The following is a 25,771-nucleotide window of genomic DNA, read 5'->3' as shown; positions in this document are numbered from 1 at the left end:
AATAGTATCAATTTTATGATGTGCAATTGCCTAGAACCCCTTCCCTTTATGTACGAACTATGTTTGACCTGAATTCTCAAGAATGAGATACGTAGGCGGCCTATGTCGGATTCGGTCAACCCCTTAGGAAAATTTATCCTTTTCTTTTGTGTATGAACTACGTGATGACCTGAATTCTCAAGAATGAGATATGTAGGTGGCCTCTGTCGGCTTCGGTCAACCTATTAGATTTTTCTATATATCCTTAGCATAGTCTTGAACTACGTTTGACCTGATTCCTGTTTCAATGGGATATGTAGGCGCCCCAATGGCTCGGTCATATAACCCCAGGAAATAAAAAATGGGGCAGAATTTTTGAGAAGGAATCTCGAAAATTCATAAAAGGAAGATTGTCATCCAACAAAGAGAACGAAGACCAATAAAGACTTCGGATCCTCTCGAGTTGGCATCATACAAACAACTTTAAATTGGGGTAGAAATTTTGAGAGAGGCCTCAAAATTTCCACCAAATACTGGAATATATTTTGAATTCCCTGGCACTAGAGGTCAAAGTCGAGATTTGAGAATCACCACCTGTGATAAAGTCTAGGTGAACTAAATCTTTGACTATGACAAAACCATTTGTAGAACCCTCCAACAATGATGATGAGTTCTGGAACTCCTCCATCGAATATAGTCAAAACTAAGAGGAATACGTTCGTTGAGCTAGTAGATGACATGACTGACAGATATTTTCAAAAGCTTTTATAGAAACTTTCAAAACTATTTTCTAAAAATAAGACTACTTTTGAAAAATCTTTACAAAATCTTTTACTTAGTGATTGCCTAGGCGTCTATGGGAGCAGGGGGTCAGGGTGGAGGTACCAACATGGTGGATTACCCAAAAGATGATGTGGATCAAACGGAGAATCGAAGAAGGTCAACACGGAGTAGTTTCACTCAAACTAATCATTTTTCTGAGGATGTAGGGACCAATACACAAAAATAAGAGTCTCTTTCAAAAATCCCCGAGCAAATTGGGAGACACACCAGAGCACTAATGCTCAAGAACAGTATTTTTGGGTTGCCCTAAAAATGGGTTTAATACCTATTTATTGAGGACCTGTTGAATTGTCCATCTCATTTCTTGAGATCATGGAGGACAAACAAAAGTGTCTTGTCTTCTTTACAAATATTGTATTTAGAGTTTTTCTAAAAAATAGTCGCTAGCAAAAGCGACTTCGTGTCTACTAATCGTCTACCTTAAGTACAGGTACATGTACAAAGCAAGACGCAGACAAACAAACTCAGGTGAAACCGTTTTCAAATTGCCAAGAGGGCTACTTCATAGAATTGTCGAGAGGACCATTTCATATCATTGCCAAGAGGGTCATTCATATCATTTGCTGAGAGGGCCATTTTATATCTGTTGACACGCAAGACATAAATGCTGGCGTCGAGGATATCATTAGTATTTTATATCCGTTAACACGCAAATACATAAACACTGGCGTCGAGGATATCATTAGTATTTTATATCTATTAACACACAAATACATAACGCTGACGTCGAGGATATCATTCCATTTTATATCTGTTGACGCGCAAGACGTAAATACTGGCATCGAGGATATCATCAGCATTTCATAACTGTTGACACGCAAGACATAAACGCTGGCATCGAGGATATTTCATCATTTTATGTGTCAGCATCTGAATACATCAAGAGCACAGTATTTGAAGGAACACCTTTAAGTCACTATCTAAGAATGGATGATATATAAGATTTCCTAGAAATTGATAATTTGAGGGTCATCTATAAGTAATATTATTTAAAATATGATAATGTGCAATATCACCTATGAGTTGATAGCCTGTAGGTCATCCGTAAGCCACAACTACATCCTAACTGGATAGTGTGCAAGATCGCCCAAAAATTGATGGTCTGGAGGTTATTCATAAGTCGCAACTAAATCCTTACCGGAGAATATATGAGATTATAAATTGATACGTCCAAGGGTTCTCCATAAGCCACGTCATATCCAAGATCTATTATGTGCAGGATTACCCAAGGACTAGCATTTTGAGTGATATCTATAAGTCATATTGTATCCAAGGTCGGATGATGTACAGGATCACCTGAAAGTTAGCAATTGCAGGCATATCTGTAAGCTATCTCTTATCCAAGGTCGGATAATGTGCGGGATTACCTAGAGGCTAGCAATTCAAAGTATATTTGTAAGTCGCCTCGTATCCAACATCAAATAATGCGCAAGATTATCCAAAGATTCACAATTTAAGAGAAATTTATAAATCGATCATCGGCTATAACCGGAGAGGTTATCATTCCACATACAATAAGTGATATAGGTAACCAAAAGGTTTGTCACACCAGCACAATATTACACGGTTGTAGGGACCGTTCTACATAAAGTGTCGTCGGTGTCCAAAAGGGCCACCCTACATTGAAGACATATTCGCTCGACAAATGAGCTAATTATGCAACAACCAAGAAGGTTGTTGTGTCTATTATTATGAGTTATTTCCTACCAAATAGGTACAAGAAATGATGACTTCGCTTTTAGACAACAACTCACGCAGAGATATGGTAAAAAACTATACACCTTTTTTGTGAATTGGGCTTATTACTAATGATTTCTGTTTAAGATATTTTCGAGAGCATCCGAGCGGATGAAAATCTCAAATCAAAACCACAGTTGCGGATGACTCCAAAAAGGATGCAACACATTGTGGAACTCTTTCTTAGCAGCAAAACAGGAAATAGTCTAAAAAGAGATACCAAACTCTTTGGACGCGAGCTAAAGTATGATCACCACCACCATCCAACCACACCCCTGTTAGAAGGCCTGTGGGTATTTCAGGATATTTTAATTTCAGTTCACCTTCGGGATATTTCTAAACTCATGTCGAGGGTAACATTCTCTTTCTTTCAAATTCGGGTGGCAACACACTTAGAGTTTTGGAAATTATGTCCAGGTAAGTTCTTACCTATGGATGTGAACAGCTCCACATTCATGTTTAAGAGTTTACAAGCCACTTTTCTGTAATTTGATCAACTTGTTACTCATCTTAAGCCAAAGATCGTCTGAAAAAAAAAACTATCTTTTTTACCGATTGAGTCGAACTACAAGCAGTCTAATTTCCTAAGTCTCGGAGATATGTAGGTTGGGCTCTATATAGAAAACTCGACTGTATTCCAACCTCCCCCCAAATCCCTTCATTCCGCAGCTTCTCGATTTCATCAAAAACTCCAAAACCGAGATAGCTGGTGAATTTTCTAAAAAAAAAATCATGCTTTAAATCAAGCCTTATGAACTACAAGTGGCCTAAATTCTCATGTGACCTGAGATATGTAGGAAACTTGATATCGAGGCCCGACCATAACTCTATAAACTCGTGCGAAAGCCAACCTCTTTCAGATGCAATTTTGTGGTCGGACAAAAATTAGGAGCGTCAACCTCCCTTTATCCAGGGTTACTTGCATCCACCCTACTCAAAGAGAGAGGGCAGTTGTTGACACCTAATTTTTGCCCTCCGCAATCTAATTTAACTTCGAGTTTCTTCAATTTTAAAATAAAATCACAATAATTATTTGTTCAAATAAATGTTGGTTAAAGTACTTATTCAAGGCAATTTTATAATTTAATTAACAATTATACATTTTTCATATTTTTTATATACGAGAGTGTATAAATTTTGTTATTCAAATAAACATTTTTATCAAAATTAGATTCTTATTGATTAAACTTGAAAATTAATTCAAATGGATAAAATCTTGATTTTAAATATGATTTGCTCTTAAAATATTTTATTTGGAGGAATATTTGTTGGATTTTTATCAAATTAAAAAACTTGAGGTTGATTTGTTACTTGATTTGTGCCAGATTGCGATTCAATTTAGCGAACGAATTAAATATAACCTCAATTGAAATCAAATTGGCCCAATTGTGATGCAATTGACCAATAGATATTCAATTTGGTTAGAATTTAAATAAGTCGTTTAAATTGTAATTCAATCTTAATCCCAAAAGTTACCATTTCTTAATTGGGATTATTTTAATCTGATTAAATTTAATTTGTGTTATTCTTAATTCAATTAAATTTAATTATATTCTAATTAAATTTAATTAGGGTTATTTAATAACTCAATTAGGTTTAATAGGGGTTATTAAATAAGCCCAATTAAAGACCCAAATTTAAATAACCAAGCCGGCCCAACTAGCACACCTTTTATTTACTGAAAATTGTTAGCCCATCACAATAAGATCCAACATCAGCCCAGCCTATCCATTTAAATTACTAAACCCTACCATCCCACTTTTAAAAAATTCCTTTACCCGGCTCATACCCTTATATCTGTCCCCTTCAGAAAACAACCTTCAACAATCAACAACATTCGATTTCAACCAGACACAACCTCGACAACTCTATCAACTTCGCGACCCAATCCATCTTCAACCCGATTTTAACAAAATCAACCTATTTGCATCCTTCTTCACGCCTGTCACGCAATAGTACAACGAAAAGCTTTGATAATCTTCTAGAAACACGTCCAGGTGTCTTCTCCAATATTCCAACCCCGTGAATCTCGGATACCATGGTACGAATTCGTACATACTTGGTTGTTTTTTATTGGTATGGAATGGAATTTATTTTGTCCTTTTTTAATTGGTCCATCATTTCAAAGAATAAAAAAATTGGTACCAATGAGGATGAAATCTAAGCTGTAGAAGGGTTCCAGTTTGAATTTCAAAATTAGTCCTTTTTTCAAATCCCTAATCCACCCCCAGTTTCGTCTTCTATATAAGAAATGATTGGGTCTTATTTTAGGGGAGATTTTGGGGGTCCGAAAATCGAGGATTGTTCTCTTCCTTCCAAGTTTGAAATTTTGGGTTCGAAGGGGGGTTTTTCTCTTCTTTATGGGGGGGTAGGTTTGATTCTGGGGTATTCTAAAAAGGTTTAAAATTCTGGGGTTGAAGGTTCTGGGGTGGGGAAACTTTTGGGTCCAAAAAGGATTAGAAATTCTGGACTCAAAAACCTAGGGAGAAAATTTCCTTCAGGGCAGCAAAACATTTCTTTGAGAGGGAAAACCAAGAAAGAACAGGGAGAAATAGTCAGCTAGTCGAGTGTTCACGACGGTATTGAGCTTTCCGGTGGTGGTGGAAGTCCGAAGTTAGCTCATAGTACTGTTTTGCTGCCTCAAAACAGGTAATACCTCATTCCGTTTAGTTTTGATTTCACTTTCTACTTCATCTTGTCATTCTTTAGTGACGTTTCAGATAGCATGTATGCTGGGATATTTGTTGTTAAAGGCTTTGAAAGCCATAGGTTGTGTGATACGTGTGAATGTCATTTTTTGCATCCGTTTCATGACCCATTTTTTTCTTTCTTTCGCAAGAGTTGCCACAAGATCGTTATAGTCACTAATCTCTGTCCTTGAATACTGCCTTGGTTAGAGTATTAACTTTTCATTAATTAAATACTTTATTATGTTGTCCATTCCCAATTAGCCCACGTACCAATCCTATCCTAAAGTTCATACCTTTATCTTGGTCTCAGTTTGTTTTGTTGTAAAACTCAAACTTTTGGCTCCCTTTCGGAATTTTTGATCTCATGAACTATGTTTTTTCTCGAAATGTTGATTTTTGTAATTCAATTAAGGCTTTAATTCATTGTCAAGCTGTGCTTTTTCCTATAATTTGTTTTTCTGATTCACATGCTTGAATATGGCCTCGCTGTTTTATTTTGAAATGTTGTTTGTCGCTGTTTAGCGAGGCTTTAAGTTATTAGTTCGATGTCAAACTATCTCTTTTCCACAATTCTCTTCCCTCTTGGCGATTTCAGTACATACGCCTTTTGGATTTGATGATACTTTGTTTTGTTATATTAATTTTTAAGCTGCAGGTCTTGATTAGTAATTCGTTAGGTGAAAATCATATAGTGTAGATTTCTATCTCCATTTGGGATATTAAATTGATCCATTAGCACCTTGCACTTTTTTGTATGTACCATATGCGAAGCTCATAAATAGTTTTGGTGTTACCTGGGTTATCAATGTATATGTTCGCTTTGTTAACTTTACTATTAAAAAAGTTTAGCGTTTTGTTATTTTTGGGATTGAGTGTGACTTATTTTCTTTTCTTGGATTTGTTCAATTTATTTCTCCTATAACATGAAAAATAAAATGAGCAACCCATCCGCATTTGGTAATAACGTTAATGAAACTGGAATAGCCTCACAGTAGTTTTCTAGTCATGTATTTTGGCTGAGAAAAAGCTTCAGTAATACCTTTCTCCCTTTACTTTCTTTATTCATAGATTGATGTTTTCTTTATGCTTGAGAACGTGGTTTTTCATCTCCTTTCCATAACATAGGACTTCACTAACCTATAAACTATTTTTTTTCCTTTGGGTTCTTATCTGATTAACTTTCTATCTCCCTCGCTAAATCTTTAGGTTGTCCGGTCAAAATCCTCGTTTAAGTAAAATAATTTCCATAGCCTTAAAATGTAATGGTTTAATTCTTCTTACTAGAAGTCTGCTTTTACAACGTGTAGTTCATCATTATGCAAGATATGCCATTTAAATATTCTTTTTCTTTTGGATTTGCAAGTCAAAACATGTCTTTGCTTGAATAATTTTCTTTTTCCCTTAATGTTCCTGTAAGAAAAATCGCCCTTGCAAGTTGGTTTTCACAGCATTATTTGAATTTGTATTCTGGGGATAATTTCTAGGGGAATATGTTACAATTATGCTGGGCCTGGGAAGGTTATGTGTATGTTACATGGAAGTATTTTGTCTATGGAAGTGTTGGACATGTCACTTGTTGTTGTCTCTCTTTTCATATGTTTGCCTGAGTCTTTATCTATTTTTCTTTCTTTCTTTGCATGAATCTGCATTGGAGTCCAATTGGGCTCTTTTATCTTGCATTAAGCAATGGGACATTGAGGCCCGCCCTTTTAGAAGATGTTGAATGTCGCGGAAGTAGTACAAGTATAAAGAGTCGAAAAGAAGAACGGGTTAAAATCCCGTCTTTGAAGCAGCAAAGAGACTAGAAAGTTTCTTTTATCTTTTTATTTATTTACAGATTCATTGGCGTCCTTCATTTGTTTATTTACTTTTTATTCATTCGTGTAGGCCTCGAAGCCAAAAGTTTTAAATTTAATACAGGTGGAGCAATACTCGATCTAAAGGCTCGAAAACTAGATTAGGACAAGTGAAACGGGTCAAAGGCCCAAATAGATTAGGACAGGCTTTCTTGGTTTAGGCCAATGGCCTAAATCCCTCACTTCATCTCCTTCTTCTCTTCTTTATATTTGTTTGCCTTATTTGTTTTACGAACCTAGTTAAATCCTTAGTTCAGTCGCTAAAAAACTAGTTTTGCATAAACACAAAAAATATTTCTAAAATCAGTTTCTCTTAAAAAAAAACAACTTCTCAAAGTTAATCAAAGACGTTTTCAAACAGTCCGGATAACCGCAAGTTAACGGATGTTTTGGGTGCCTAACACCTTCCTAAAACGTTAATAGGAACCACTTACTCGAATTCTCTAACTTAAAATGATTTTCCTATTTTGAACCATTTTTAGTAATTCTCTAAAGGTTTCTTAATTCCTTTGCAAAATTAAGTGGCGACTCACTCTCAAAAGTTAAAATTTCTCCGCAAAACAACTGAAATACTGAAATAATCATGTCCTCGAACTATGAGGACTCACCGCTGACTCTAACTGCTGAAACTTGAACTGCTAAGTGTGATCGAGAACCTGAGCGTCTGAACATATAGTATAAAACACCATAGCAAAATAGAAAAGTATGCATCAGTACGTGAGAATATACTGGCATGCAAAGTGAGGTAGGCTGAGTGCAAGGGCTCATATGCATGAACTATAACTAACTGAATAACATAAACATGACTGTATAAGAATACATGCATGAATACTTAACTGTAACTGGAAACATGAGGATTTTGAATACTGAGTTTATTGATAACATGGATTATAGATAACTGATATACTAATAACTGATAAACAGATGACTGATATACTGATTACTGAGTGACTGTGTCTAACAGTCCTGATTCTGATGGAACTAGCTGAGTTCTTTATTGAAGACTGAAAGTTAGACTGTGGGGGGTAGTCATCAAACCGACATTTGAGTTGGGGTCCAATCTATAATTGGAAAGGTGTCAATACCGTGTCACTGGTAAGGACAAGCTGTGAGTGACCTTCACCTATCAGGTCCTCTAACGAGAACGATGGGACCCTCATCTAATAGGTTAAGCCACCTCATCAACCCTCATCTAGGAGGTTTAATGTATCAACCTACGCTGGATACATAGTTTTGGAACGCAAGGATTGCTTCTAAGAATCACACCCTTTCCTAGAAGGTGAGTTCCCATCCTTGGGTTCACTCGGTACTGAATCTTACTCTCATTTGAATAGATACTGAACTGATTATACTGAGCTAAACTGGACTGAGTTTGCTGAGTTTCATTAATTGATAAAATACTAATGAATTCAGATAACTGACTGAGTTTACTGATGATTTTACTAAATACTGAATGGGACTGAACTGACACTAAGATTACTGAGTTTTCCCGAGTTCTGTAACTGATTGAATTCTACTGATCATGGTTTGATTGAGAGTATCTTGAAAACTGACACTGGATCTAGACACACAGTTAAATTGTCGGGTATTAAATACTCCCAGGACTCGATAGCATTAAAATAATAAGACATGACCATTCTTGAACACAGGACAATAGTAATCAACTCACAATACAATCATTGAGGGATTTCATAAGAAATTAAAAGTCATAAATTTGCACATGAATAGGAAGGCATGCGTCATATCATGATTTCACAATTTTAATCTCATGGCCATTTCATCAATTCATTACAAAGTATATCTTTCGCATAAGAGTCATCTTAAACATATGGATATAGCATGGGATCATCATTTAGATTACAAATGAGTCACAATTTCACAATTCATTCACTTAAGCATTTTGACAAACACCTAGAAGGCATAATCTTGTATTTGGGCATGGATAATATGGTAAAGCATCATGACTATCATCTTAAGTTCATATTTCCAGAGTTCAACATAAGAGTATTCAAATTCAACATGCATGCTATCATAATATCATGAGACACATTAAAGATTTCAACTTGAAAAACATACATTAGTATCAAGATGGATAAAATACAACCCACAACATGAAAATCACCATTCATGATTTAAAATTGATTTCTTGAGCTCCAGGGATGAAAGGGATCCTTGGATGAACACTTTACATACCTTATTGCTTGAATTTAGGAAGACTGGTGGTGAATTCTCTTGAATTTGAATCTTACATTGATAGCCCTAGGGTTTTGTTCTTGGGAATTTTGAGAATAATGATTGTATTATGCCTCTAAAGGGGCTAGATTTCGTGTTTTGTGGGCTGAAGATCGAGGAAAAAAGACCTAAATATCCTTAGAGACGCGGCTCTTTAATTATTGAAATTGGGTTGCCCACGTGATATCCGACGCGGCTATCGACGCGATATCCAACGCGTCGTGCCAAGATCGCTCTGCCTCACTGGAAAGGTACGCTGGTAGCTGGGAAAAATATTAACCAAAGCGTTAGGCGCCGCGGCGCGCCAAGATCGTGTTGGTCCACTATTTTGGGATTTCAAACATGGTCTAAACAAGGTCCGAAAAATCCAAAACTTGTTGGAAAATCCCTATTGACATTCCTGGTCATGAGTCAACTTAAACATAGACTTTTAAAGGACTTTAAGGTCGTAAAATGAGATTGTCTTCTTTCGAAGGCTAAAAATAAACTAAGTTTGAAAACTTAGCTAGAATTTCCTAAGCCTGGGACCCCTTAATAAGCTTAGAGGACGGAATTAAGCTTGAAATTTTGCGGGGTCTTACTGATTAATTTCCTTTTCTTTTGTTCTTACCGCCTCTCAACTCGCTAACCTTCTTACCAAACCCTTGTCTGGCCATTCACATCACTTTAATTGACAAGTTGGGGCTCGTTTCACTCCCCTCCAACTTGAGGGGGTGCTGACAATAACAATGGTGATGTTCATCACAGTAACAAAGAACGAGAAAATGAGAAGTGTTCTGACACAACTTCGGAAACCTCTAAGTTCATCTCACACAAGGAAATGGAGCAGGTCAAAGTAAATAAAAAGATTAGGCCGATATTAGGCCATTGATCAGTACCGACCCAACAATTCACAAGTCCATAGTCTAAATATTTAGCCTAGATTAGAAGTTTCTTTTATTTTAACTTAGAAGAGAAGTTTCTTCTTTATTGTTATTTTCATTATTTAGCTTAGAAGAGAAGATTTTTTAACTTATATAAATAAATGTGATTGACAAAGAACATACAGAGAAGAAAATTCTCAAATACTATCTCCTATGTTTTTCTACATAGCCACCATTTCCTACCACCATTGGACACACAGGTAGATCAAGGCAAAATTAGGTGTCCTATGCATTCCTCTTTGGTTCATCACTTCCTCTTTGGTTCATTTCAAAGTAATTTGCCTAAATCTAGGTCAGCAAGAACAATTATAAATGGCAATCATCCAACATCAAAACTTTGCAATTATGCACAAATGTATGTCAAATATCACACACCAAAAGTAATTACTTTATTACAATATTCACATTTCCTCTAAGGACTACACAAGGCACAAATTAATTCCAAAAGCAGCTAGCTTTCAACACAACACAAATCTTCAAAAGAATTTTCAGCTTCCTTCTGTTTAATTGCAGAAAACATTTCACATCAAAGAAAGACAAAAACTTTGCAATTATGAACTACTTTAATACAATATTCATTTTCAATTTGGAAATTACAGAACACCACAGAAAGGAAGATTAAGAAAGAAATTTGGACCATTTCTCAATTTGTGAGTGCAATTCTTGCGCAAGGGCCACGCAATTCTTCTTTACATTGTTCCAATTTTATTGAATGTCCCCAAAGGGACAAACATGGCTATTGTTGTTTCACTATAAAAGCAGCATGAACCTTCTTGGGAGAAATATATACATTTCTCGTTTAAAGCCCACTTGGTAGATAACTAAATGGGCCAGCTGGTTTAGTTACGTAGTCATTGTTAAAAAGTAACTACGACGAGGAATAGACCGCCACATATATACACCGACAAGAGTGAGTTGCTCGAATGATAAGCACCTCTCACTTTCAATCCGGAGTTGTGAGTTTGAATCACCAAGAGAGCAAAAAGGGTGGAAACTCTAGGGAGGGGTTTAAAAGAAAGGACACATGTATACCACTATCTAAATTTTCAATTACGACTGAAAAAACTGGATTCATTGTAGTCCCACAAAGTTGCATCTGGGTAGGCTAGAGTGTGATGGAAAAATTCCATCTAACGAAAAACATTCTAACGGAGCTTACAAATCCAACACACGTTCTCCTACATTGTCTGCTAGTGCTATTGCGACAACATGTGAGCTGAGTCTAGTGAATCTTAAGAGTTTTCTTGAATATGATCCATGTAACTTTATGGATACCATTTTCTACCACCATTGGACACATAGGTAGATCAAGGCAAAATTTAAGAGTCCAATGCATTCACTTCCTCTTTTGTTCATTTCTAAGTAATTTGCCTAAATCTAGGTCAGCAAGAACAATTATAAATGGCAATCATCCAACACCAAAACTTAGCAATTATGCACAAATGTATGTCAAAAAACACACACACCAAAAGAAATTACTTTAATACAATATTCACATTTCCCCCTGCAGACTATACAAGGCACAAATTAATTTCAAAAGCAGCTAGCTTTCAACATAACACAAATCTTCAGAAGAATTTACAGTTTCCTTCTCTTTAATTGCAGAAAACATTTCACATCAAAGAAAGACAAAAACTTTGCAATTATGAACTACTGTAATACCATATTCATTTTCAATTTGGAAAAATACAAAACAACAACAACAAATCCAGTGTATTCCCACAAAGTAGGGTCTGGAAAAATACAAAACAAACAAAATAATATCAAAAAAAGCAGCTAGCTAAACAGGATCATTAACAGGCAATATCGCAGATTATGACAGAAATATTTGGATCATTCCAATTTTATTAGATGTGCCCGAAGAACAAACAGAGCCGTTAGTGTTTCAGTATATAAACAGCATGGACCTTCTTTCTGTGACCTATGTGGGAGAAATAGCGGATTGGGGCTAAAATGGGCTCTCCTTTAGAATTACGAAAAATAACTAAACATACACCTTAACTTACCATATTTATACAAATCTTCACTCTTTTAAAGTAATACAAAAAATTCAACTAATTATATATCTTCATTGGATGTATCAGGAGTTAATTATGTATTTCGACAGACCCAAAATTTTAAAAAAAAAATATCGGAAGCTAATTATGTATATTTACAAAAAATAAATGTATCTTCGTTGGATGAACCGAAAGCTAATTACGTATCTCGAAAATCTAAAATCGAGATTTTTAGTAATTATGCAAAATATCAAAATTTTCTGTAATTAAGCTCCAAACTGTCGGAATTTATTATGTTTGCCCATTTGGAGTATACATTTCTCGTTTAAAGCCCACTTATTAGATAACTAAATGGGCCGGCTTGTTTAGTTACGTAGCCATTACGGCGAGGAATTGACAGCCACATATATACATCTCGTCTCTCACTTTCAACACGGAAATTGTGAGTTCGAATCACTAAGAGAGCAAAAGGGTGGAAACTCCGATGGACTGGTTTTAAAAAAATATACATATATGCCACTATCTAAATTTTCAATTACGACAAATAAAACTGGATTCATTGTGGAAAAGAACAAAAGAAAAGCAAAATTAATTCTTCCTCTTTTAATTTGGCTTCAATTTTCAAATGTAACATAGAATAGAAGTTGCTGTATTTTTCTTTTGCTTTTTAATTCTTGGATTATGACATGCTCCTACTTTACAAAATTATGGTTCATTTTCGATTTTCAAGTGTCACACGCATATATTAACTAATTATATAAGAAAAAGAAACTGTATAATTAGGAATTTAAAAAGACTATTGGAAAGAGAAGATGAACTATACCTCTGGAATGGGATAAATTGAACTTAAATGAAGCAACAAGGATAGTCAGTTCCAACTTCTTTGGGATTGAAGTATAATTATTATTATTGTTGTTGTGATTAGTTGTAAATTTGAACATTAAATCGTCATATAAGTGTAGCACGTACTATTTTTCTTGGATTCATGCTTTGAAAACATCCGACAACATCTGACAGAAATGCAAGGGAAGGTTGCAAACAATAGATCCTTGTGGTCTAACCCTTCCCCGGACCTTGCTCATAGCGAGAGCTTTAGTACACCTTTTTTTTTATCAAAACCCATTTTTGAAGAACTTTTTTACGTTCACATGAAACTTCATATGCAGTAATAAAATAATGTTACAAATAGGAAAACTTTACTCAAAGCTTTTAACATGAATTCACTTTTGATTGCAAACTTTGATAGTTTGATTGCAAAACTATTGTCCCCTATTCCAACATGATTTCTTAGCCTCCAAGGGGAAATTTTGTTCACTTAAAACTATAAAACAAGGCAAACATATAGTACTGATAGCCAAGCTACCATATCAAAATCTCGGCATCAAGGCCTAATGACTAGGAACAGCACTTGCAGCTTCTTCTAAGATTCTTTGGGGTTCGGTGTCAGGTGCAGCAAGCTCACCGGGGCTCTGCAATAATCAGACATTACATTGAATTGATCAGACATCAAAAACTTCGCAACTACACATGTTAAATCAAAGAAGAAATGTTGCATCAGCGCGCTAACCTTTCCATATATATTGGTCTTAGTAGGACAAGCCCCTGAAGCTAGCAATAACCTAATAACATTTACATGTTCACCTCTGGCAGCATGATGAAGAGGCTGTTCAAAATCAACCAAAACACGATTAGCGACAAGATGCTGCAACGAGTACATTCAGCTATCATAGATGTCTTAAGAGCTATTTTCCTACCAAAGCTAAAATAAAAAACTAAAGTTTTAGTTGAAACTTGAAAGCCTCACCGTATCACCTTCTACATCAACGGACTCCAACATCCTCTTCACACAATCAGGATTCGGGGCACTGTTGATTAGCAGTTGGGCAATCTCTGTGTATCCTGTTAAGGATCAAATATGGAAATGAATTGATACACTTCAAAAATAGGAAAGTAGAGGATAATTATGACAGTGAATGTCACTATGAGCTTGGAAGCGTATGACATACCTCCAGCACAAGCATCATGCAATGGGAGTGCTCCATCTTCATCCTTCGCCTCTAACGAAGCTCCCCTCTCCAATAATAGCTGGATGGAAAATTAAAATCAAAGATGTTTGTTATCCTCTTTGTTATAAATAAAAATGGCGAATTCATGAAATGAATTAGCTACAGAAGCTTTTTTTCAATTAAGCATCGCAAGTGCACCAACCTGCACGCAAGACAGATGGCCATACAAACATGTTAGATGAAGAGCAGTGTCCCCATCTTCAAGAGGTTGATCAATGCTTCCAGTCAAATTATCTGCACCAGTACATCAGGAACATATGAAAATGATGCAAAAATTGAAGACAAGGTATATTGAACGAGTTACTCAACTTCCACCTAAAAAAATATCAAGTTCAATTTGAATATTGTCCAAATGTGAAGTTAGTTCTCTATAAAGAGCTCATAATGCTCATTGCAGGCCTGTCAAAGTTACACTATACTATATGAATCAGTTGTCTAGTGAAGAGGAGAGCGAGTAAGAGTATTCTTTCAGACAACAACGCAGTTGCAACTTTCAAGTTTCAAAACCTATAGATCAGCAGCTAAATGAGTGTGAGAAGTAGGAATACAAGGGAAACCCCTCAGAACTCAGCTGAACCACATGTGTGACCTTCTGCAGGATAATGAGAAGAGCATATGATAGTTTGCAATGATTCTACAGAATTGGGCAGAAAGGTGAACTCAGAAGGCAGAAGATAGGTATGAAAGATAATCTCTTTCTCTAACTCTATCACTCTCACACACATACACTGAGAGACACATATCATTATGTAGGCATTGGCTTCTTCATAGTCTAGTTCAATTTCATTCTTATTCCTTCCATAATCCTCGTGATGGTTAACAAATAGAGTTACCATCTGTTCTAGTCTTGGTGGACAGAGTCAACTGATACCTATTGATACTTGTTGCTTGTTGGTGGGAGATGACATGTATCTCGTGGAATTAGTCGAGGTGCACGCAAGCTGGCCCGGACAACACGGTTATCAAAAAAATAGAGTTAAACAGATCAACCATTGCCACGAATGATGGAGTTTCTTTTGGTACATTCCTTCTTTGTGAAAGTTTAAACAATTGGTCCATATTTAGAACTTATCTAAATTATAATTGAATCAAGACTAAGAACCACCGATTTAGTCCCAACATTAAGTTTTCATCTTCCAAACAATTAACCCTGATTAAAGAACTCGTCAAAATAGCTCTTGAATCAACAAAAACAACATACCTAGTGTGTGGGAGGATAGAGTGTAGGCTGACCTTACCTCTACCTCACAGGTAGAGAGGCTGTTTCTAATAGACCCTCAGCTCAAGAAAAAATCGTGTAAAGCCGTCCAAAAAAATTAAGTAACCACCAAGTTCAAGATGGATTGGTGTGGTTCCTGTATGCCTAGGACACCAGAATATCAAACCATGAACAAAGAAAGGCATGAGAGAAAATAGATGTTCAGGAAATTGCAGATCGTAACAGGACAATAACTACAACAAAATAGTACTCAAAGTACAAACAACAACAACAATAATTGTAATTGAAGGACGAGACACTACCGGAGCAATATACAACTACTTGTATGGATTGATAACAAGAGAAAACACTGGTACCTACTAACCTTCTACCCAAATAACTCTTGAATCATTATCTATTTATCTTCCACCACATACAACATCACATTCAAGAAAAAGTTTGAAACCATCTTCACCACCCACCACCCCAAACAAACCCATCTTTATCAGAGCAGTAAATTAGTTTCACCTCCTTTTCCACTCAAAACAATCCCTTTCAAGTACTAGCACTAATATACATTGCCCGCACTACTCCATTTCAAAAAAGAATAACCTACTTTCCTTTTATGCTAATACTTTAATTACAACTTTCCACGTGGCATACCACTTATTAATAAAGGATATTTTGTTACATCTAACACCAATTTATTTTAGGACTATAAGAATCGAAAGTCTTTTTTATTTTTTAAACTCCATTCCAAGCCAAAATAAGTCATTCTTTTTGGAAAGGAAGAAGTGATAAACATCATACCAAACAAATCAATTTTGAAAGACTCAATAAACAAAAAGTACAGTACGGTGCACGGGAGGGTGTACTGTACACAGATTAACTTACATTTCTGTCAACTTTATCAGTTACTTCAAGGCTTTCGTTCAATAAACAATTAGGTGTAAATGAACAAACAAGTTAAGAAAGACAATCTACCTAGGGCATGGCGGAGGGCATCGAGGTTTCCATTCTCAGCAGCATCGAAAAGGTTAAGGAGGTGAGGAGGAACAGAATTGGGATCCTCAAATTCAAATTCCTCTTCGAAAATATCTCCTCCTTCTTCTTCGCCATTGCGTCCCCTTGGTACTGCCATATCTGTTTTTGTGAAAAACCCTGCACTTGCAATTTGGAGAGAGGGCTTAAACCCCAAAACCATGGACAACCCAGAACACTAAATTACACTAGCAAGCCACTTTGTGGCAGATATTTACATTTTTAGCCACTAATTTTTCAAACCAAACGATTACACGTCTAGCTACAATGGCCAAGAGGAACTAAAGGGTCGTCTAACAGGGTGTATAAAAATAACATAAAATATGATGTATTAATATTACTTGCAGTAATGTAAATATTACTCATGCTTGCATTAGTTATTAGGATTTTTTTTATGAATATTTGATTTGATGTATTAAAAATAACATGTATTGCATACTTTAAAAAATATATATTTATGAAAATATACTCCACAAATATGGTGGAAAAGGTTTTAAGGGGTAATTATATTTTTAATCATGTTAGGTATTAGAGTTCATTGCATTACTAATATCATATATTTGACATATTAGTGATACACATCTCAATACTCAATAGAGTGTATTGAGCTAATAATACACAAAATTAATACATGCATTATTTTTTTAAATACACTCTACCAAATGATCCGTAAATGTGTTTATAAATTGATTTGGTTCAATTTTTTGTATTTTTCATTTGTTTTATCAATTTTTAATTTGTTAACAGCTTAAATCGATAATCACACTAACAATATATTTGTTATTAATTTAAGGCAAAATGGCTTAGTGAATCCCTGTACTAGGTCGATTTTGTAAGTTGGACACTTCTACTTACATGTTTGTCATCTGGACCTTAAAATCCACTAAAGAGCTATATTTTAAACCCTTTGACCGTTGACTATGTCTATGTGGCATTAAATGGCTGACTGGGACAAGGAGAGTGCAGTCACTCGGTTGGGGTGCGAGTGGGGGTCAATTTTTGGCCAATTTTATATTAAAATAGTTAAAAAAATCCTCCAACTACAACTTTTTAAATTTAAATATATTTTTAAAAGTTAAAAATTAATAAATTTTCAAAAAATAAGATAAAAAAGAACCCTCTCCAACCCCTCCTCGTCCAGCACCCCACCCTACCCCACCGCCGCCCACCAATCCCCCACCTCCACCGGCTATCATGGCCATTGTAAAATCACAATTACAATATAAATGCAATTCAGCTCATACAAAAACTAAAATACTTCAAATTCCCTAAAAATGCAATAATTATGGCTAAAAAAAATTAGCTAGCTCCAATCTCAAATTCAGCTCATACAAAGCCCTAAACAACTTCAAAATTCTATCAAAAAGGCAAAAAATAAGCCAAAAAACTTCAAATTCAGCAAAAAATTCTTCAGGTCTGAAAAGTGCTCGCAGCAATAATATCTGCATAGCTATTAGTAACATCAACAGTGCCTTTGAATGAAGTACCAAGCAAAACTTCAACAACACGATTCCTTGAATCTCTAGCAACTCTATTGTAATGGTCTGCGATACTTAGTAGCACTAGCGGATGAACTATCACTTTCTCTATTTGTCCTCGATAATACTTACAGCAATTGATTACTAAATTCAAATAAAACCATTAACTAGGTCCAATACTAAATTTAGCTTATACAAAACCCTAAAATACTTCAAAATTGCATCAAAATGCAATAATTAAGGCACAAAAAACCATTAGCCAACTCCAATATCAAATTCAGCTCATACAAAACCCAAAACAACTTCAAATTCCATGAAGAAAACAAAAAATAAAAATTCAAACGGCAAAAATTAAAATAGATCCCGAGATCATCATCATCTTCAACAACAACCAAAACTCAAACACAGACAAATAGGTGAACGAAAAGTTTCAAGAACCGTCATAAATTGTGCAACAAAAGAAAAAAATAGTGCTTTTTTTTTTTCCTTTTAGTGCCTTGAGTATTTCTTTTCAAATTTTTCAAAGAAGAAGAAGAATGGGGAAGAGATAGGAAGGGGAAGGAGTTGTTTTAAAAAATATTTCACCCCCACCCCCAAAATTTAATTGTTTTAAAAAATATTTCAAATTTTGTTCTTAGTCCATCCCCTACCTCAACCTCACCCCTACCCCTATCAGCCCCCTTCCAAAAATAATATCTATATTTTATTAAAAAATTCAAACTTTTCACTTACCCAACACCCCTACCCTCCCTCCTCCCTTACCAGCCCCCTCTCCCATCCCTCCCTCCCCCACCTTAAAAAAAAATTAAATTTATTTTTAAATAATTTTTAATTTTTTTCTTCTTCATTCCCCCTCACTCCCCTACCCTTCCCCCCAACTCCTCCTCCCCCCCCCCCCCCCCCCCACCCCCCTCCCCTACTTTTTTTTATCCAAAAAAATTCAAAACTTTTTCTTACCCCACCTCTACTACCTATTCTGACACCCCCACCCAACCGCCTACCAACCCCCTTCTCAAAAAATGATTTAATTTTTTTAAAATTTTTTTAAAAGGATTTTAAAATGTATTTTTACGCTTTAACAAAACACTAAAATATATTTTTTTAAAAAAAATATTATTCACTGACCAAATATTAGATGATATTTTCATCCACCAACCAAACATAAGAAAACAATTAAAAAAAATTAACTTATTTTCCAGAAAAAAATATTTTCTGAAAAAATATTTTCCATGAAAAACATTTTCCTTTATACCAAACACACCCCTAGCTTCAAATATGATCAAGGGGACACATGAATCATGATCACACCATTTTCTCATGATCACACCATTCTTCTTCTTTTTAGAAGAATTAACTTAAATGACCGTTAATTACTGATTAAATTGTAAACTGTTGGCAAATGTATAATATTTATATAATTCATGTATAATATGTGCGTAATCTTGTATAATTTATATGTACTGATTTGAATCAGGTAGAATAACTAACTAGTAAATTTTTTGATTATTTATGTAAATATCCCTATTTTTAAAAAGCAAAGGAAACTAAGTTAAATAGCTATGTCATCTAAAGAACTGCCAACCGATGTATATATTAGTGTATAATATTTTGTTATTAGTTAGAGATTGGAATCACTTTTGATCGAATAATGAAATGTATAACTTTCCCGATTAATCTAAAGGTCATTTTCATGTCTCTAGGAAATAATCTCTTATAACTACTTACAAATTAAATAAAAGAAAATAGTCTTTTCAGATTTTTTATGCATAAAAATAAAGAAGTTTTTATTCATAATAAAGTGCAATTTCTTTTAAGCATTAGTAAGTTGGAAAAAGTTCATAAAAGCACAACTTAAGATACCAAAATACTAAAAATTCCTTTAATTTGAAAATATTATAAAAATTCCTTTTTTTTCCTCTTTTCACTCCAAACATCAGATACATTCATTGCAATTCCTATTTTCGTGGCTATTGCACATGCTCCATCAACGGTGCAATTCATACTCCGTCTTCTTATTAACAACTAAATATTCCCCCCAAAACATAATTTTGTTAATAATATAATTTTTTTGAAATATTCTTTTTCATATTTAACTTCTAGATTTTTCTTCTCCATAATCAGATGGTGTGATTTTTCTTCTTCTTTTTTTCTTGATGCAATTTTTCTTCTTCAACTATTTGCAAAGCTTTCTTGGTGCGATTTTTCTTCTCAATTATTTGCAAAGTTTTCTTCGTCAACTTTTTCATATTCATCTGGTACGATTTTTATGTAGTTTTCTTTTTAGTTTGTGGGTCAAATTATAAGCCAAGAAAACCTTATTAGTCAGTTTAAAGAGGAAAATAAGAAAAAAAATCGTATTTTGATGGAGAATACATATATTCGAATTGTATCTTCTAAGTTTCAATTTATCCGCAAAGAATAAGGAGTCTTCCCTAAGAATCCAACTTTGCAACTTTTTTGTGGTGATTTGATTATTTATAAGAAGTATTCCAATTGAAGCGTTGTACAAGAATATGATTATATCCATTAGATACAAGTTGATTGCAAACATATACATATGGCAAATACATATTTCAATACATTAGATATGTCTTGTCATCTTATATCTGTGTATATTACACATCTACTTTATATATCTCTCGTTAGATAACTTTAGTGTAACATGTATAAGAGTTGTGCATATTAGTACAACAAGAGATACATATAAGATCTGTTATAATGTAGTATGTATCACTTACAGACTTTAAAAATGTATCTCTTGTTATAAGATTGTTAAATGTCAAGTCCAAAGATGTTAATACATCTTTCAATATATCAGATACCTTTTGTCATCTTGTATCTTTGTGTATATTACACATATACTTTATGTATCTCCCGTTAGATAACTTCAGTGTAACATGTATAAGAAACATTCATATTAGTACAGTAAGAGATACATATAAGATTGTTATAATATAATATGTATCTCTTACGAACTTTAAAAATGTATCTCAACTTAGATAAAATCAGAATTATGTATCTCAACTAATTATCTTAATTATAAGGACCTAATTAAGTAATTTGGGAGATTTATACAAATAGAATAGTTTATTGATTTTAGTTTTGACCTTATTTGAATAAGTTTAACAAGAATATCTTGCATATTGAAATTCATGATTGTCATATCGCTAAAAGTTTGAATAGATGAGCAAAAACTTCTTGTAATAACTTTTCGTTGATTATTAGAATTTTAGTAGAAATTGTATTATAATTTTAGAATAAATTATCCACAAGTTATGATGGTTATCTAAAATTTATGATGCATAAGCAAAAATTTGTATTTGCCCTGAAGAATCACGTAAGCATTAATTACATTGTGATGTAACTTTAGAACGAATAATTTGCAAAGCTATTTGATACATCACCATAAACATGTATCTGATAACACAAAAGAAGATAATCTAAACTTCATTATATTCGAAAAAATATGTATATGCTTTTTGGTCTAGTCAATACATTATGTATGTCTACCAAATAATTCAGAAATAAATGTATCTCAGTAATCAAAATTATGTATCTCAACTTCAATATTATGTACCAAAATGTGAGATACATATTTTTGATTTACATATGAAGACAACTTTGTATTTTTTGCTAAATTCAGTCAACAAGAGATAAATATTTTTGTTTGTCAGAACGTTTGACTTTAAAACTAAAACAACGATAATGAATTGCATAATTTGACAGATTATAATCCAACAAACTTAAAAACTAGTAAATTGAGCTACAAACTTAAAACCTAAATTTTTTGAGAAAGGGAACTTAAAATTCAGATTATAAATGAGATGACAAACAAATCGTGAGTATATCTCTTGATTATAATCTGATTTTTTAATCTGCATTCATGACGGATGAATTGCATACACTATGACATCCGACAGTGAAACAACTAGTGAGAAAAAAATCTCCATCGATTTTTCTCGCGATAGCAATTGAGATCGATATTGGTACATCTTCTACTACAACCATCAATCTTGTATCCTTTGTGCTTGACATCAGACAACCAAACACCGAAATGTCCTAATAAGACACGATATTCATTACGAATCGTCGAGAAAAAAGAAGAAGAACGATAACAAATAACAGAGAAGAAGGAATAATGATTTTTTTTCAAGAATAATGAAGCTTCTTTCTTTTGAATGAATCCATTAAAACTAATTATGATTTTTTGAGAATTTTTGAACTAATGAAGAGTGATTTACTCCTCAATTATGAAGATTTCTGTTATTTATCCTTTTTAACGCAAATTAGTTGTTATTTGCCTTTTTTAACGCACATTAGCTGTCATGTTAGATGTATCTGCTCAAATGTATCTCTTGTAAAATTATGTATTGAAAAACTGAAAAAAGGAATTTCATGAAATTTTGATAAAAATGGGAATAAGAAGTAAACATGTTGAATTTTTTGGAAGTTTTACTAATAAGTTTGGAGGAGTTGAGGTATACATGCCACTATTAAATATAATTGGCAACAAAGTAGCCAATAAAATATTGACAAAATACGGGCCTAAAATTTTTGGCATTAATTAGCCATTAATTAAAAATTAGCTTCTATTAATTAATAATTAGTTGAGAAATCATTTTTTTAAAAAAAATACACACGTAATAGTTATCCAAAAAATGTGTTTCAGTTGTATCCCATTACGTTGTACTTTAGGCTTTTATAAGAAACTAAACAGACAATACAAATTGCAATAGAAAATCAGTTTTTGAGAGAAAAATTAGAGAACAATTACAAATATGTCTTCAAATATGTCTTCTTTAGCTCTTTGGATTCACTACACTACAATGGAGAATGAAAAACTAACAACATATTTGAGAATTATGAAATTGAAGAAATTGTCATAAATACAAGTATTGATTATAAGCACTTCATTCAAATTATTGTTGATCATCTGGAAGTCAATATAGATGAAGATCATATTTTTCATGTTATATATGATTAAAACACGGATATGAAGTAATTAAGATGGAGAAGATGTGGAAGAAGTTGAAGGAAATGGCATGTTATAAATGGAGTATAGAAGTAACAGTAGACGGTTCTAGGAAAATAAAGTATTAAAGCAAAGAAATAAAATACATTGGGTAATTAAAAATATTTAATTTAAAGAAAGATAAAGTGTAAAAGCAATGAGAGAGAATAAATTGGGTAATTAAAAATATTTAGATTAAAAAGAGAGAATAAAGGCAAGACAGGCTATTATTGCATAGCCCCAAACGTGTAAATGGACATTTAATCCAATAAATTCAAATATGGCTACTCCCTGCCAATATTTATTATTAATTACTTTAACATGTCATTTTTTCATAAGGTTGTAAGGTGTTATTAACCAGCCCGGCCCAATATGAATACCTTCAAGGATGTCACCCAAACAACTAGTGGGCAGAGAAGAAGCAACATGACCAAACAATTTTCACAAAGTTGATTTGGAATGAGGACCAATTAGTAAACAATGAATATCTATATTGTCACTATAACGAAGATATTCATATTTCATTAAATTCAAAAATATTGCTTCTAAGCTCAACTTTTGATTTTCAATCCCAATGATGAAAGCAAATGGTGACATTTCAGTCTTTATCCTTAAAATGTGTTTGACTAATTTTTATCCTCCCTTTAGAATATATAAGTTCATTATTGTTACTCAGTAAGCTAATTTCGCGTTTATTCTTGTTTCAATTGTTTTATAATAGTCTCTAGTTGTTTTTTCTTTTAAAATTTGCTTGCTTCCTAAACTCACCTTTCAATTTTTATTTTTTTTAAAAGTTGAACCAATGCATATCATTATCATTCCACAAGAAGAAGTAGGAAAAACGTGACAGGGCTTCAAAATAATCCAATAAAGTATGATTATCGATTTAACGTAATATAAATATCAAAATTAAACTTTAAAATTCCTAATTATACTGAATTAATTTGATAAGATTTTAATATTTTAAAGATTTAAGTCTTTGACCTCATGAATATGTTTATCTTTCCACGTGATATTGTTGTTAATGGCTATCCTAATTAAAACAGCCAAATTAGAACAGAACACATCAATATGAAGATGATATGATTGTGACTATCAAAATTTTTGAATAAAAGAATTAGCAGATAATCTGAAGCAAAATGTTTTGGAAGCATAGACCTATCTTATCTTTTTCATCTTGAAAATGATTTTCACTTCCAAGCTTAAATCAATGAACATTCAATAGTAATGTATATGTCTTCAATGACAACGTAAAAATTAATTGGACGATTAAAATCGATAACACAATATGATTAAGTTCATCTCTATTCAAAATTACTATTTCACGGTTAGAGTTTGATCATTAAAATTTTGTTTATCGAGAATTAACCATTGATTCGGTCAAGATCGGATTTCCAAATTTATTTTATATATTACTCCATTTCTTTTTAGTTGACATGTTTCGTTTTTCGAGTGTCAGTTTAATTAATTTTTAAAGTTAAATTTGATTAGATTAATTTAATATTTTAATAGAATTTAAATATTTAAAACTATATGAAAAGTATTAGAGATTGTAGTCTTTTTTTAAAAAAATATATTGTAGACACCTAATTTTGTCCCTCCTCGATAACATTTTTACCATTTTACCTCCGTATTACTACGTGTCCTCATCCGTATAATTATATCCCACAAAAATACAAAAATAACAACCCTTAACAAATCCTAACAAATTTTATCTTGTTTTAATCCTATCCTAACAACTTCTCCAATTAAAAGAGGACACATCACCACCCAATACACTAATCAGATAAGAAGTTCGGGAAATGAGAATTTAGAAGCTAATGAAGAGATTCGGAAATTAATGCAGCAAATGATTGAAATACACCGAGTTTGGGCTAATGGGTTGCCGCCTTCTCCAGTTCCTACTGATAATCTGGAATATCTTTCTAGCTTGCCTCCGGTGTCACATGTACAATTTCCTATTGTTGTTGACACGCTACAACATGCATCAGGATCGACTCCAGGGCAAGAATACCCAAACACTTTCAATGTTCATTTCCTCACTCCCCAATCCAAGACTACCATATACTCGGCTCCACCTGATGTTCATGCTTTTGCGGCGCCACCCCCACCCGAAGCTCTTACTTTTGATGTTCATCCACAAGTTGTGCCTCCCTACTGTACAAGAGAGCTTGCATTGAATATTACTGGCGATCAGCGTTTCGCTTCCGAGCCTACATTCAAGTTGACTGGTCTTTACGGTGACACTCACCCGCCTAAATTTTCTCGTAATACTGAGAAGCCTGTTATGACAGAAGAACAAGAGAAAATGACCAGAAAATTGAGAAGTTTGAAACTGACTATGAAGAACTTGCAAGGACTTGGGGGTTACAAAAGTGTCTCATATAAGGACTTATGCATGTTTCCATGTGTCAACCTTCCTCCTGGCTTTAAAATGCCAAAGTTTGAGAAATATGACGGACATGGGGACCCAGTGGCACATTTGAGGCGCTATTATAACCAATTAAGGGGCATTGGAGGGAAGGAAGAACTACTCATGGCTTATTTCGGGGAGAGTCTTTCAGGCCTAGCTTTGGAATGGTTTGTTGACCAAGACATTGACAAGTGGATTAGTTGGGATGACCTAGCTAATGAATTTGTGCAACAATTTCAATACAATATGGAGTTGATCTCTGACAAAAAATCCCTAAATAGTATAAAAAAAAGAATACTGAGAGTTT

General features: G+C 33.8%; 1 protein-coding gene, 1 long non-coding RNA gene and 1 other non-coding gene across 3 annotated transcripts; 1 reads left to right on the top strand and 2 right to left on the bottom strand.

Moving 5' to 3' along the window:
* Positions 1-4,092: 4,092 nt before the first annotated feature.
* LOC107855210 lies at positions 4,093-7,191 on the top strand. The gene is made up of 2 exons (XR_001670203.2): positions 4,093-5,208; positions 6,934-7,191. It is a non-coding gene; the product is annotated as an uncharacterized LOC107855210 (long non-coding RNA).
* A 3,694-nt stretch (positions 7,192-10,885) lies between these two features.
* On the bottom strand, positions 10,886-10,988 carry LOC124888203. Its single transcript, XR_007046334.1, has one exon. It is a non-coding gene; the product is annotated as a U6 spliceosomal RNA (small nuclear RNA).
* A 2,476-nt stretch (positions 10,989-13,464) lies between these two features.
* Positions 13,465-16,862, bottom strand: LOC107855208 (ankyrin repeat domain-containing protein 39). The gene is made up of 6 exons (XM_016700201.2): positions 16,506-16,862; positions 14,466-14,557; positions 14,264-14,342; positions 14,062-14,156; positions 13,825-13,920; positions 13,465-13,726 (listed from the first exon to the last, which is right to left on the bottom strand). Exons 1-6 carry the CDS (start codon positions 16,723-16,725, stop codon positions 13,646-13,648), a joined length of 663 nt encoding a protein of 220 aa, XP_016555687.1. The 5' UTR covers positions 16,726-16,862; the 3' UTR covers positions 13,465-13,645.
* Between the last annotated feature and the right edge of the window lie 8,909 nt (positions 16,863-25,771).

Source organism: Capsicum annuum, chromosome 10 (genome assembly GCF_002878395.1).
Source record: "Capsicum annuum cultivar UCD-10X-F1 chromosome 10, UCD10Xv1.1, whole genome shotgun sequence".
In the NCBI taxonomy this organism is placed as follows: domain Eukaryota; kingdom Viridiplantae; phylum Streptophyta; class Magnoliopsida; order Solanales; family Solanaceae; genus Capsicum; species Capsicum annuum.
This window is presented reverse-complemented; position numbering and strand designations above follow the sequence as displayed.